This window comes from Melanostigma gelatinosum, assembly GCF_949748355.1.
Source record: "Melanostigma gelatinosum genome assembly, chromosome: 17".
Taxonomy (NCBI): domain Eukaryota; kingdom Metazoa; phylum Chordata; class Actinopteri; order Perciformes; family Zoarcidae; genus Melanostigma; species Melanostigma gelatinosum.
In genome coordinates this window covers 9,395,513-9,408,833 of record NC_136650.1, presented here as the reverse complement: position 1 = coordinate 9,408,833, position 13,321 = coordinate 9,395,513, and the positions used below count along the sequence as shown (strand labels likewise).

Sequence of the window (13,321 nt, the reverse complement as noted above, 5' to 3'; positions counted from 1 at the left end):
GCAGGTGAAAGTGGCAGGTGATGAGCACAGATCCGTCCCCTGGGTTTTAAGAATACAACTTCATGTGTGAGCCGAACCCTCAAGATGCAGGCGTGTGCATCGATATATATATATATATATATATATATATATATATATATATATATATATATATATATATATATATATATATGCAGCAGGGAGGGGCTGCTGGGACCAGCCGCACACTGACACGTCTGCACAGCTATATTTGAACTGCGGTACTTACCAAGGTGGATAACATCTCTACTCCGATTGCTCCAGCTTAGCCATCAATTTCATCATCTTGCTCCCGTTTTCTCTAAAATTAGAGTCTGTAAACTGTTATGTCTGTGAAAGGAACATTTTTACACCTGTGCATATATCTGAAATCTGAACCTACACAAAGAGAGAGAATTGGAATCTGTGGTTTCAGACATTTATTATTATTTTTTTATTTTACATGTAGATTGCAGTGATGAAAGAAGGACTTACATCATTTACTTCAGTGAAATAACTGTAACACTACCACAGTGTAAAACTACCTATGAATGAAAGTAAAAAGTAAAAGTATGGCCTCTAATTATATCATATAATATTGTCTTATTATGATGCAATAATGTGAAAGCAGAATTTTCAATAGTTGGCTGTAGCTAGCTCATCAGTGACATGAAATTATTAGATGTTTTTATTCCTTGTGATATCATTACACAGTCGCAGACTGTGAACTTTGATGAGCATTTAATTTTTGACTTTATGAGTCATTTTAGAAATAAGCTTTTAAATAGCTTATGATAAATCTCATGTTTGCAAATGGTAAAATGCATATATGCAAACATGCCCTAGATTTATATTTCTATCTGTTTGAAATTAAGTTTTGTGTATTATGGTAAATTAATTAAGACATTTCATCAAAAGATCTACATTCATATTTTGAGAAGTAAAATGGAGGTCATTCATCTCAACGTCAAACGGTAGCTGCTCTGGAATATATCACCCTTTTCTCTCTCTTTGCTTAATATATAAAACATGGTGCAAATGGATGTAGGCTATTAAGAGAGTTAGAACTAAGCATTTAGATGTTTTAAAATGAATCCACAGTCAAAAAAAGAGAGGGAAATGTACACATGATAATCCAGTAAAATGATGTGGGTCACTGGTTATGCAATGACATTAAAAGTATGGGATTTTTGGATTTGTGTTGCATACCTTCAGGAAGGTTTTTTTCTACTAAGGGTACTTCTCAAGTCTCTTAATTGCATCCCCGTATCACTTGGGTCCTTTCCTTGCGTCTTAGTCCCTCCCACCAGGGATGCGTGGAGGAAACCATGCGAGGAGAGAGGAACGAGGAAACGACAATTAAGAGACTTGAGAAGTACCCTATGCTGACCAGGAGACCGCGTAGCGATTACGACAATTTCCTGCGACACATGGAACAGACCAATGGCAAGAGTGTTAGCCGGAGGGCTTCACCAATGGGACGGGACGAGGTCGATTTGAACGGTGAAAAGCGGGCTAGCAAACATTCGAGAGGGAAACAAAGAGGGGAGAACATCCTGTAACTGCTGGACGTAAAGAAAACTGGAATAATTAGCTTTTTCTACTCAGGATACGTAGGCGATCAAATAAGGTAACTTTGAAGCCCTGTTCATGGCGTCACACTTCTGTAGAAACTAGTTGTGCGTTTGCGTAACTTGTCAAAGATAACGCTTGTTCTCGGCTAACTTGGGCGACGTTAGCTCAACTGTTAGCCACACTCGCTTAGCGATGCAAGCTAAAACTTGCTGTCACGTTGTCCACGAAACGACATATTTTAGATCCTGAATGTCCACTAATGTTAGACATCTTTCCAACAGGGCTCCGTCATGTCTCACAAACAGATCTACTACTCTGATAAATATGACGATGAAAAGTACGAGTACAGGTGTGTATGACTCATGTTCATCCAGCCTCACATTGACTCTGCCAGCGTGTCACCGTTATTTTATAACTGTTTTCGCGAGCTGACATCGTGCAAAACCTATCCCCAGTTGTGTAACATGCCACATCATAGTCATTTTGATCTGATGCATAAATCTTACGTTGTCCGCCCTCGTTTCCTACAGGCATGTAATGCTACCCAAAGACATTGCAAAGCGTGTACCCAAGACCCATTTGATGTCGGAGACTGAGTGGAGGAACCTGGGGGTCCAGCAGAGCCAAGGATGGGTGCATTACATGATCCACCAGCCAGGTATTTCATCTCGTTTCCAGGGATCATGTCACATTTAATATGCAGTTGCAAAGCTTTGTGCTCAAGTGGGGAAAATTGGATTCTGATCTCGAGAACAATGTTTACGTTCAGCCAAAGTATGTAAAGTGTAGATATTTGATTGTGTTTTGAATCAGCTTCTGTGCCAGGTAATTATGTGACTGCAGTGCACACTAACTCTATGAGCAACAGTTGTGTTTTACAGTTGTCATATGCTGAATATGTATTAAAAACAAGTTATGATCAGAAGCTGAAACTAACTGGCACATGACACAATGCTGATGACTGATATGTTGCTAATTTGCATTTAACTGAACTTCTCTTTTGCGGTGTGTAGTTGATTTGAAAGTTGAAGCTTCTGTTTCCTGTAGGCCCGCTTTGCTTTAGCTGGTACAGTTGCAGATGAGATGATTAGCTCATCATGTATTTCAGGCAGAAGATGAGGGATGCAGAGTCTGTTGGGGTGGGGGGGGGTGGTCTGTCTCTGTTACAATGTGTCAAGTTACACCTTTTCTTTTTTTTTTAAGGAAGGTAAACTTTTTTTAAACATATTTGGTGGACAAGCATATGGACGGCAAGTGTCAAACCAAGCCACACCCTTCTATTAACAAATAATGGGAGTCATGTTTCCCCAGAAGTATCATTATCTCTGCTTTATATACATTGTTCTTCCCGCCTCCAGAGCCACACATTTTGCTATTCCGGCGTCCTCTTCCCAGCCAAAAGGCATAATGGAGAGAAACTCCGAGTCCCTGGAAGATCAGCCCTACTTGCCACAGATCGACTCATCAAAGCGGAGATCATGCTGTCAAATGACCAAACTCTAGTGTGGTAGGTGACTTGTGATTTGGGCTGATCATGTTGGACCCGAAGGACAATGACATTTATGAACAGTGGTTGTGGAATGGAGTATGCGTTGAAGGGAAAAAAACCAATTACCCTCCCCTTCGAGGGAAAAGACTTCTTCATGTGATAACAGCGACTCGTCTGCCAGAAAACCTTCAAATCGGCTTACGCGTTCTTTTTGACTCAAAAAATCTGTCAAACTCGCTGAACCTGCTTGGATATTCCAGCTTTTTAGAACAATTGTTGAAAGATGTGGGGAGTGAAACCTGTTCAAACGTTTGAGTGATTTCTTACGGAGTGTTTTTCTGGGTCAGGCTCCGGTCACAAGCCAGACAGAACAGCTGGATCCTAAATGCAAGTTTGACTCCGAAACATCGAAGTGCGGCTTTAAGTGACATGTTGCTGCTTGGTTTAAATGATACTGTAATTTGGCATTTAACACTTTTTGTCATGTACATGAAAAGCCGCATAGATGAGAGTGCCCCCCGCCCCCATAAGAGCATATTCTAATAGTTTTGGCCTACTTTAAAAGAAATCCTCTGATTTCACCAGTGAGCTGCTCAGTATTTATGAATGTGTTGCCCTTTCTGAAATGAATGGAAACTTTTACGTCTTTGCTTTGGGGCCACAATACAGAGCCATTTGACACATCATGAAGCTACATGTTAAAAAAAAAAAAAAAAAAAAAGAATGGGGGAGGCGGTTGATGGCAGACACTACCCGAAAAAGCTCTTATAGAAAAAGAATCTCGACCATTGACTGGGACACCGGAAAGCCGATAGCATTTGTTTCAGATTGTGGTGTTGAACAAGATCGCTTTCAGGCGCTTGTTTTCACTGTCCTACTCGTCCTGAATACTTGCACCCCCCCCCCCCCCCCCCCCCCCTCTGACATGTCTGTGTTTACCGTCTGTCTCTTGTGTTCTTTGCTACCACATACTGAGCTGCTCTGCTGTCACCGAGGCTACATCTGTGCCTATGAACTTGTGCCTTGTGTGAAAGGTTTTCTTTTTGTTCACTACTATATGGCTGCATTTGTTTTTATGATGTGTAGGTATAGTGCTGTTCCATCCTCAGAATTATTAAAAGAATCAATGCAATCAACGTGATGATGCATTTAGTCTTTAAATAAAGCAACTGACAGGAAGTCCTGTGTTGGATGACATCTCTGTGCCTTTTTTGGTAATCTGGAAAATAATTAGCAGAGTGTGGAATTGATAATGTCCCATGTTGTGCTATAACTATATATGTGGTGCCATCAAAATGGAAATATTCACATTTGTCAGCGCTATCAATAACTTAAAGTGTGTATTGCGGTGCAAACGACTCCACCAGATGGCAGGATGACATTCTTAAATACACCGTTCTTCACTGTTCTGTCTCTGTCAACCTGTAAAATACACGGAAACTGCCACAAAACAACGCACACAGGAAATGTGACTTGACACAATGTGAAACCTCCAGTACCTGCTGATTCTGTACCGTTTCTGCAGCCTAGACCAGACTCCAGTCATCGATGAAGCCATTCATAGGAAATAAAACTGCTGAAGAAGTCTGTCTGTCTGTTTACAATGTACGGCTGCTTTGATTCATTCACGGCTTCATCACAGCTCCGCATGAGTGTTGCTGCGCTAAGCGTGAGCCTAAGCTGCACTGTAAAGTTGCCATGTGTATGATAATCAGGTGTAGGAGCTTATCACCTCACGGCGTGTAATGTAATGAGCCCAGCTGGGATAAAGCTGTGATCTGACAATGTGCGCGGGATGTATGCCAGACAGCACGCTTAATGGATGTGTGATGCTATGATGCACAGTTGGTTTTCATCCAGTGGCACAGTGATGCTGCATCTGTTGTCTGGCACCGTGACTTGACTCGTGTGTTTCTTATTAGTTGCCCATAATATTGCCAATGGTAACAAGTCCGTGGTCCCTCGTTCCGTGTGTGTGATGTGGGTGGTCCCTACCGGCGAATGTCTCTGAGCTTAATGGACAATGTTTTGCTGAACGGGCAAGTCGTTATGATGGCGTACGTGCATAAAGGGAGAGGCAGGCGCAGCATCTGCCGCATATTTAAAAAAGTTATACTCGGTGTAAACGGCCGGTGTATTATTGCTCTACACAAGTTTTAATGAGCAGGCAAAAACAGGTTAGGTAATTCAGAGGCTGTTGATTTTAAAACAGGATTCAGCTCTCTGTAAATTCTGTTCTCTAAGACAAATCACATAAAGTTGTCTGTGCTCTTGATGTTTCTTTAAGTTCTCTATGAACTAACTTTAGCTGCACTGTGGCAAACAACACGTTACATAAACACGACACCAGTTACTGTTAGTTCTGCAACCAGCTTTCTTTTTTCTTCATTATCAATGAATGTGCTGATTATTTTCTCGATGAATCATTTGGTCTAAAAAAAGGACCCAAGTTAACCTGGTTACCTCTTCACATTACACCGTACAGAATGTAGAGACAGGCTATATGAATATCATGAATTAACTGCATGAATATGTCTTATATAGACTCTTGTCTTCTCTGTGCTTGTGGTCATTTAAAAAAATGATGCCCGGTTATAGAATCATTTGGGTACAATTAGAGAGCGCATACGAATAAAACCTTAAGAGTAGGATGCAACGTATTATCAAAACAATCTTGAAGTCCAATGATGTATAATAATCCATCCATGGAGCTTTTGGTGTGGTGTTTTCTTATCGAGCAGTGTGACTGAAAATTGCAGTTTGGGCTCATAGAATATTTAAATCAGAGAAATGTGTTTGCCAGCGTGTCCAGTTGCCTTATAGGCTAAAACAAAGACGAACGATCAAAGTTAGACCAAGTATAATCCTTTCAATGCAAAAAAGGAAATTCCCCTGTCAAATACAGAAGGATATCAAAAACATAGAACAAAAGAAATGCCTCTGCAGTCCAAAGTTTCACACTTTGGACTGCAGAGGGCAGTGCAACACCACTGTGAAAAAGGAGGTGACAATCTCCATTCATTCAGTTGGCTTTTTGCTTTAATGCTGCCTGGACCACAAAATGTAAAAATACTGTGACTGACTCATGGTTACATTTAGACAGAATCTGCACTTTCTCTTCGCCTGAAAGCCATTTCTATAATGTGTCGCTGGTCTAATCTGACAGAAGCATATGGGTTGTAGTCCGCGTGTCCCAGATGCACACAGACCAACGGTGGGTGCAAACGGGGCTCACGGCGACAGTCAGACACCGTGGGTAGTAACCGCACAACTCTGGAAGTCAGGGGGTAATGGAGGGAAGAAAATGTTTTGTGAATCACAGAGAGATTTCTCAACAATTTCTGTGAAAATGTTGCAGAGGTAATCACTGTGTGCTGTGGCGATCAGCAATCTGAGCCTCCTGCTGAGAACCAGAGATGTGTGGTGGGCAGAATAAGATGTTTGACTCTGAAGGTGGAAAAAAAGCTTGAGCGTCTGCCAGATGAATCATGCTGAAAATGGGTTCCTGTTGGAATCCTGAAGGTAAACGATAACCTAAACCTGTAAGTGTATTTACAGAATAGCTGTAGGTGCAGCAAAGTCATGGACCGGTTTATAAGGCCGATGACCTATTATTGAAAATCAGCCGGCTCGTATTATTCACTTATATTATCACAGTGTTATTTTCACAGAAAGGTTTTCAGAGGATGTTTCACTCTGAATAATAATCTAACAATGCAACTAACAATTGGTTCCCTTATTGATTAAGCATCCGATTATCGTCTCAGTTAAATACTTCATTGTTTGGCATTTCCTGATGTTTGATAAACCAATTACAATCTTGTCAAATCAGACAAAGAAAAACAAAAGCCTTGCATCTGAGAGCTGGCTCTTGTGGATATTTGGCATTTATGCTTGGAAAATGACAAAAAATTAAACCAATATACATTAAACCATTTGAGAGGGGAGACTCCTCATCCCTTGTTTTTGTTTCAGCTTTCTAACATATGTGCATATGCCGCCTGTATGATTTCTTAAAGTATTTATTTTACAAACATATGCTCTGAAACATATCTTAGCTTTTGTGAATTTTGCTTAATGACACGTCATTTTTCTTTCCTGTCAAAAATCTGTCCGTATTGTTCTTTAGATGTTGCCTGAATAAATCATGTGAACCTGTCAGTCACAAACAGCCGCACCCTAAAGTTTACCCTGCTTTATCGTCTATTTTACTCAAAATTGGACCATAACTTACTAATTGAACATCATGTTATTGAAGAAGACTTGAAACTAGCCATTGAGACCATAAACTCATGTTTACTGAGGTAATAAATCAAGTGAGAAATTGGTTCATTGTCTCTTCTATACAGTCAGACTTATTTTGCACCCAGAGGAGTCGCCCCCTGCTGGCTTTAAAGAATGCAAGTTTACGGCACTTCCGCATTGGCGTCACTCTTCAGACTCCGAGGTTGCCACCTGCATCTACCTTAATTAATTACTCGGCTAGCACGTGGCCCAAATCAAGCACACCTGCAATGCTGCATCGCATCAGGTGCATGCTAGGTCTGGCTAACGTGCTTAATGCTAACAAGCTAATGGTGGTGACTTTTGCATTTATTTAGGAACTTTTACCTTCAATTAAATGTGTGAGGCTTGTCTGCCGCTTTTGCGCGATACTGGAACCAGAGAGCGGACCGGTTGGGGACAAAGCGGCTGAATGGACTGGTTATCCTGGGACAGAGAGGCTGAGTGGTTAAACCTGGAGCAGATGGAGGAAGACTTCGCGGTGCACAAGAGCTTCAGACAGGTGGGTAACTTTACAACAACGAACTCATTGATGGATGTTGCCACTCTCTCCAAGGTGAGAACGTTAACAAGGTGCGTGCGCGTGTGTGTGTGTGTGTGTGTGTGTGTGTGTGTGTGTGTGTATGCGCGCGTGGTTCTACACGGTGTTTGAAGGCTGTGCATCTCTCTTAATGCTTCAATATGTGTGTTGTGGCTGCAGCCGCTGTGCAGTTTATAACGCATCTCTGTTGTGTATGTCTTGGTGGTGTTTTATTCTGCTGTTAATTCTATAATTGGCTCGATGCTTTTTCCAGTTATGTATCTTAAACCAGGCTTGTGTGGTGTCCACAGAGTTTTTATTACTGTTGTCCATTTTTGTTTAATTGTCTTTTTTGTCCTTTTTTTTTCTTTTCTTTGGTTAACTCTTGTATGGTGGTTGTATTTATAATTGGTAATCAGTTGTATACACAGGCTGCAAAGTCCCATCAATAGCAATTTAATTGAGTGTTGGTTTGAACACAAGGGCTCCCACTCGTTAGCCCACGGCCGCTGCTCTCATACAGCGGTTAACTCTGTAAAACCATCTTGGCCTTCGTCGTCGTTGCGGAACTGTAGCGCCCCCCTCAGGTAAACACTGTTAGCGCTGTTAGCACTGTTAGCTGCGAGCCGCCTTTTAGAATAAACCAGTAATAAAGCTTGAAAGACATTTTACTTTACATTTTTGAGGCTGTGCATGCTAAAACACTGATAACTAATAGTATGGTCAATTCTGGGTTTGAACACGAATCCCATAACCTAACGTAACGATGGCCTGCCTCGGTCGGCGCTAGCTGCTATTGGCCTGTCTCGAACGATTCCGTCGTGACGCCCTTTCCGGTCATTACGCTGTCATTTTCTTCGGCGAGCGCCAACCAAACGTAAATAATATTAATTCATACATATCAAATAATCTATGTGTCAAATTTCATGAATATATATGGACGTTTATATGTCTAAATACTATAGGAAAGTGACTTTGATGAGAGAAAGCAGAAAGAACGCTCGGGCGACGCTTAAACAGCTCGAACGGAAATTAAGGAGCTTTTATTGCATCATTTGGAGTTGTTGAAGCGTGATATCTTATTGTGAAGGACAGAACTACGGTCCCGGATGTGTTGACAGCATTGATGGTCATTTTTGCGACCCTGGAACAAGCGAATATCCCCAAAAAACCAGCAGCAGCCAGTGTTTACAACGAGGATAGAAGTCCGTATGGATTAGGCCAAGAGCAGTGCGCGGCTAATTCACCCGTGTTAGCATCGTTTTAACGACTCTGGTAAAGGCAAAGCTAACTGTAATAATTACAACAATATTTCGTTTGAAAGGTACGAAGTTTAATTCAGTTTAACACCATTAAATCAACTGAAAACATTACACGATCATTTTTATCAACATTGTAAGTGAATTGTATTGAAACATTAGCTAAAAACTGTCCGATTTGGGGTACAACTCCGTTATATCATGAACATTTGTACAGCATGACGAAGTGATCATAATAAAGATTCACGGTTTGCTTCTGTTGTATTTTAGTATTTGGAAAAAAAATCAATGACCACATGAATGAATCTTCCAAGGAGCCGTGTTAAACACCACATTAATGTTGTTGAACCATGGCAATGTAGGCTAGGAAACAAAAATGAGTGAAAGTGATAACGGCATAGCAAAAACAGAGACCTCTGTATTTTGTACGGGCAAATGTTCCTATACAGCATGATGAAATGATCATGATAAAGAATCATGGGTTGCCTTCGTTGTATTTTGGTATTGGGAATTGACACTGTACCTCTCAATAAAAACGTGCAAAAGAGCTCCGAAGTGTTCTTAAGTTTGGCCAGGTATATGAATAATTTAAAGCCAAATGAAAAGCGGTGAGAGGAAAGTGTGATTGAGGATAACGGGCTGTGAAGATGGGCTCAGTTAAGAACCAGAGGAGAGAAGCGACAGAGGGGGATTTTACACAGAAAAAAAGGAGATAAGGAGGTGAGACAGAAAGAGACAAAGGCAAACAGGGCAAAAGCAAACTCTTTACAGGAGCAGAAAGGAGAGAGATGTGAATCGAAAAGGAAATACGAAAAGGGCGAGTCAAAGAGAGAAAGGCATTGGGGGAGAGAAAGAAGGTCATACAGGGAGATGGAAAGTGCTCTGGCGAGGAGAGGTATTTATGTCTGGGTGTCGTCGGCACAGCGGGACGCCTTCTAAAAGGAAGCCAAGTTTGATACAGAGTGCGAGAGAATTGAGAGCTGCTGTTTGAAAGACGGCTGATGGAACAAAGAGCCCAAAATTGCTCCATTAGACTGTCCAGAGAATCACGTTCTAAAAATCAATTTTAGAACGGCATGAAATAATTTATGACTAATCTATCAGAGTATACAAAAAAATGGAAATTCATTCTAAGGTTAATATTCTGTGAAACAACAAACTGTCTGTGATAAATTAATCTTTGAATAATACATTTCACAAAATGTATAATTTAGTTAATGCAATTTACTGATTTTGCCTTGGACTGATACTGTCGGGGAGACTGAAGATATGAAACGGTCCCCACCGTCTGAGACACATGACATGAGACCTTGAGGCCAGAAGGGCAATTCTGGTGAAAATGAGTGTCGTATGTTAAATTAAAGCTCCTGGTGGGGTCTGTCCAGAGGCAAAGGCCCACTGCGGAGTAAATTATAAGCGACCAAAAGAAATAACGCATTTCAAGTCATAATACAATATATGAAAAATCCCCACTGTGAGCTTGTACATGGCACACATTGGTACTTGTTTTTTCCTCCCAAAATAAGAGTAAAAAGTGAACATCACTCACTGTGACTGGTTGGCTCCCCCTTCAAGTTTTACACAAGTCACACACACAACTAAGGGGTCTTAAATACTGTGTAACTTTGCTCCACTATAATGTCAAACTACTTAGTTAGGTTTAGATTTAAAAAAAAGCTTGGTTGATGTCAACATGACTTGTGACTCGCGTCGGTTTTCCGAGCGTGTAAAAGGGACACCGGTGGGCTTACATTGGAGTGAGTATTAAGCCCGATCCATCTCACTCATACACACACACACACAAAAACAAGAGTGCCCTCTTGCTGTCAGTTGTGAGGAGCACTGACCAAGGTGCAGTATTTGACACACTGGGAGTGAGACCGGGTTGCACATGAACAGAATAAAGCAATTTGTAGTCCATACATGATTCAAGTTAGAATTGTCTAAATTTCAACCTCAGTACTCTTTGGCTTAAGTGCCATTTAAGATGAAGAAATAATCATAAATTCAGTCAAACAGTTGTAATTTGACTGAGGATTAGTGCTGCGAGGCTAAATGAGGACATAAATTAGACTTCCAAGGAGCCGTGTTTAACACCACATTAATGTTGTTGAACCGTGGCAAAATAGGCTAATAAAAAAAAGTCAAGGTGATAACAGCAAGCAGAGACTGAAACCTCTGTTTTGTACGGGCAAATATTTTCTAAGGTTTTCCTGGAGCCTTAAGTCGTTCTGCATTTCATCTGAAACAGCATTGAATTCTGGCACGGCAGCTTTTATTTCAAGGTTTTAGGGACCAAACGTGGACCCTTTCACAGCCAGTTATATCACAGTAAAAGGAAATGGCTGACTTTATCTTATCTCGCCTCCAGCTGAGCGGAGAATGTTTCCTCTGTGACCGGCAAAACACATACAGTGCCTCACACAATGCAAAGTGGACTCATGGAGGCTATCCATGATGGCTTTGTATCAAACCTGCCAATGGTCAATATCTTTCACCGCAGTCATTGTGTTTTAATTGTTAATGAAATCAGGCATCGGAACCCCACTCAAACAACAACCGGATTCTCAAATTAGTCGCGGCCGACCGATTTGTGGTTAACATCGGGCTTAATCTGCACGGTGCCTGGCCGGCTTTAACGTATAATTTTGAATACAATGCATCCCCGCCGTGTCCTCATCCTGTCCTTGTTTTCACTGAACCGCTCTTAAGAGCTGTGTCAGTCAGTCAGTCAACAAGCAAAGAGTTCCACCGACATCTCAAAGCGAGTTAATCCACTTGAGTGCAATTGAAACCCACAGCAAGAGGTTAAAGCTTTCTCCAACTCTACCTCCAGGCACTCCTGTCGATGAAAAGGTCTTCTAATGGAGTCAGCTGGTCAAGCATTGATCCAGTCTGAGGAGCGACACTGGCACCTCTGGTGATACAGATTTTTAAGATGTTTGGTCCGGGGGCACATTGCCGGTCAGCTGTATTGATCCGACCTCGCAGGCTCTGCTCGTCGGATTGTTTGTGTTGGAGTCGTTCTATGAGTTGGCCCTATTGAAAAGGATATTGAGATAGTCAGTGGGAGTTATTACATGAGTGGGCTTGTTGGGGTTGCTCGTCGTACAGCAGAAAAATCTGTATTGTCTGTCGATGCGCGCAGCATGGGTTCAAGCTGCCTGTCCTTACAGTATTATGCTGTAAACTCACGACACGCCGTCTCAGGGTCTCTTCGTTTTCTCTCCATCATGCCCCGCTAGCTTTAAAGCTGTCGGAAATAATATCCAACCATATTTCTGGGTTGCATCCTGGGACTCTATTCAAAGGGATTGAGACTAAAAATGAAATCAGCCTTAAACACTGCAGCACAGGCTCATGTATTTTCAACACCTCTTTGTGAGAGGTAGGTTATAAATCAATTTTAGGATTGAACGAGCGCTTTATCTTGGTTTTCAACCTCGGCAGATCCTTCAGGGGTCTTTTAAACATTAGTATATTTCCTGCACCGGCGGTCGAATTCCGACTGCTCCTTGTATGTAGAACAAGGCGACTCAATCTGGGCTGCTGCAGCGACTCACTAAAAACGAGGCACATTAAACTGCACCTGTTGATGGGATGCTCGAAGCAAATGGAGGGCGCGTGCACGGCGTATTGATGGAGCTGGAGGAGAGCTAGGAAGGACTTCCACATGGCCTCGATGTGCTAGGTGCCGTCTGGACCTGGGGACTGCACTATTGATCAGCATGTCGACTCTTAAGTAGCCTCTCCATTCAAACCCCTTGACGGCAACAGACTTGGCGGTAATCAATGGAAATGGTGAGATGACCTCACACAAGTCAAACGTTATGAATGGCCTTGGCCAACATGGATTTATTTTTTTGCGGATTCTGGAGCACTGTCCGATTTATTGACCACTCGCGAGGCTACTTATCCTCCCATAGACATAGCTTTGTGTTTATGAACTCTACTCCCAGTGAGTCGCTGAATGTTTACTTCTCTTCCTTTGCTGCCGCAAAACACCCTCTTTGCATGATAGATAGGCAATATATGAGCCATTTCCCCCCCTTTTCACTGTAATCCAAACACATTTGAGTGTGATCGTTGTCAAATGGTAGCGGGTAATCAGACACAGACAAAAATGAATAATGCATCTCAATATGTCTGACTATCATTGTGTTGATGATCGTCAGAACGAGCCACAGCACTGTTTAT

General features: G+C 41.8%; 1 protein-coding gene across 1 annotated transcript; it reads left to right on the top strand.

Annotated features, from left to right (window-relative positions):
• The first annotated feature begins 1,511 nt into the window (after positions 1 to 1,511).
• Positions 1,512 to 4,626, top strand: cks1b (CDC28 protein kinase regulatory subunit 1B). The gene is made up of 4 exons (XM_079288752.1): positions 1,512 to 1,627; positions 1,854 to 1,921; positions 2,103 to 2,230; positions 2,931 to 4,626. Exons 2-4 carry the CDS (start codon positions 1,863 to 1,865, stop codon positions 2,978 to 2,980), a joined length of 237 nt encoding a protein of 78 aa, XP_079144878.1. The 5' UTR covers positions 1,512 to 1,627; positions 1,854 to 1,862; the 3' UTR covers positions 2,981 to 4,626.
• The last annotated feature ends 8,695 nt before the right edge of the window (positions 4,627 to 13,321 follow it).

Coding starts and splice junctions, on each gene's coding strand:
- cks1b (XM_079288752.1), top strand. CDS start 1,863: ATGTCTCACAAACAGATCTACTACTCTGATAAATATGACGATGAAAAG. Junction 1,922..2,102: donor GATGAAAAGTACGAGTACAG/GTGTGTATGACT, acceptor CGTTTCCTACAG/GCATGTAATGCTACCCAAAG. Junction 2,231..2,930: donor TTACATGATCCACCAGCCAG/GTATTTCATCTC, acceptor TCCCGCCTCCAG/AGCCACACATTTTGCTATTC.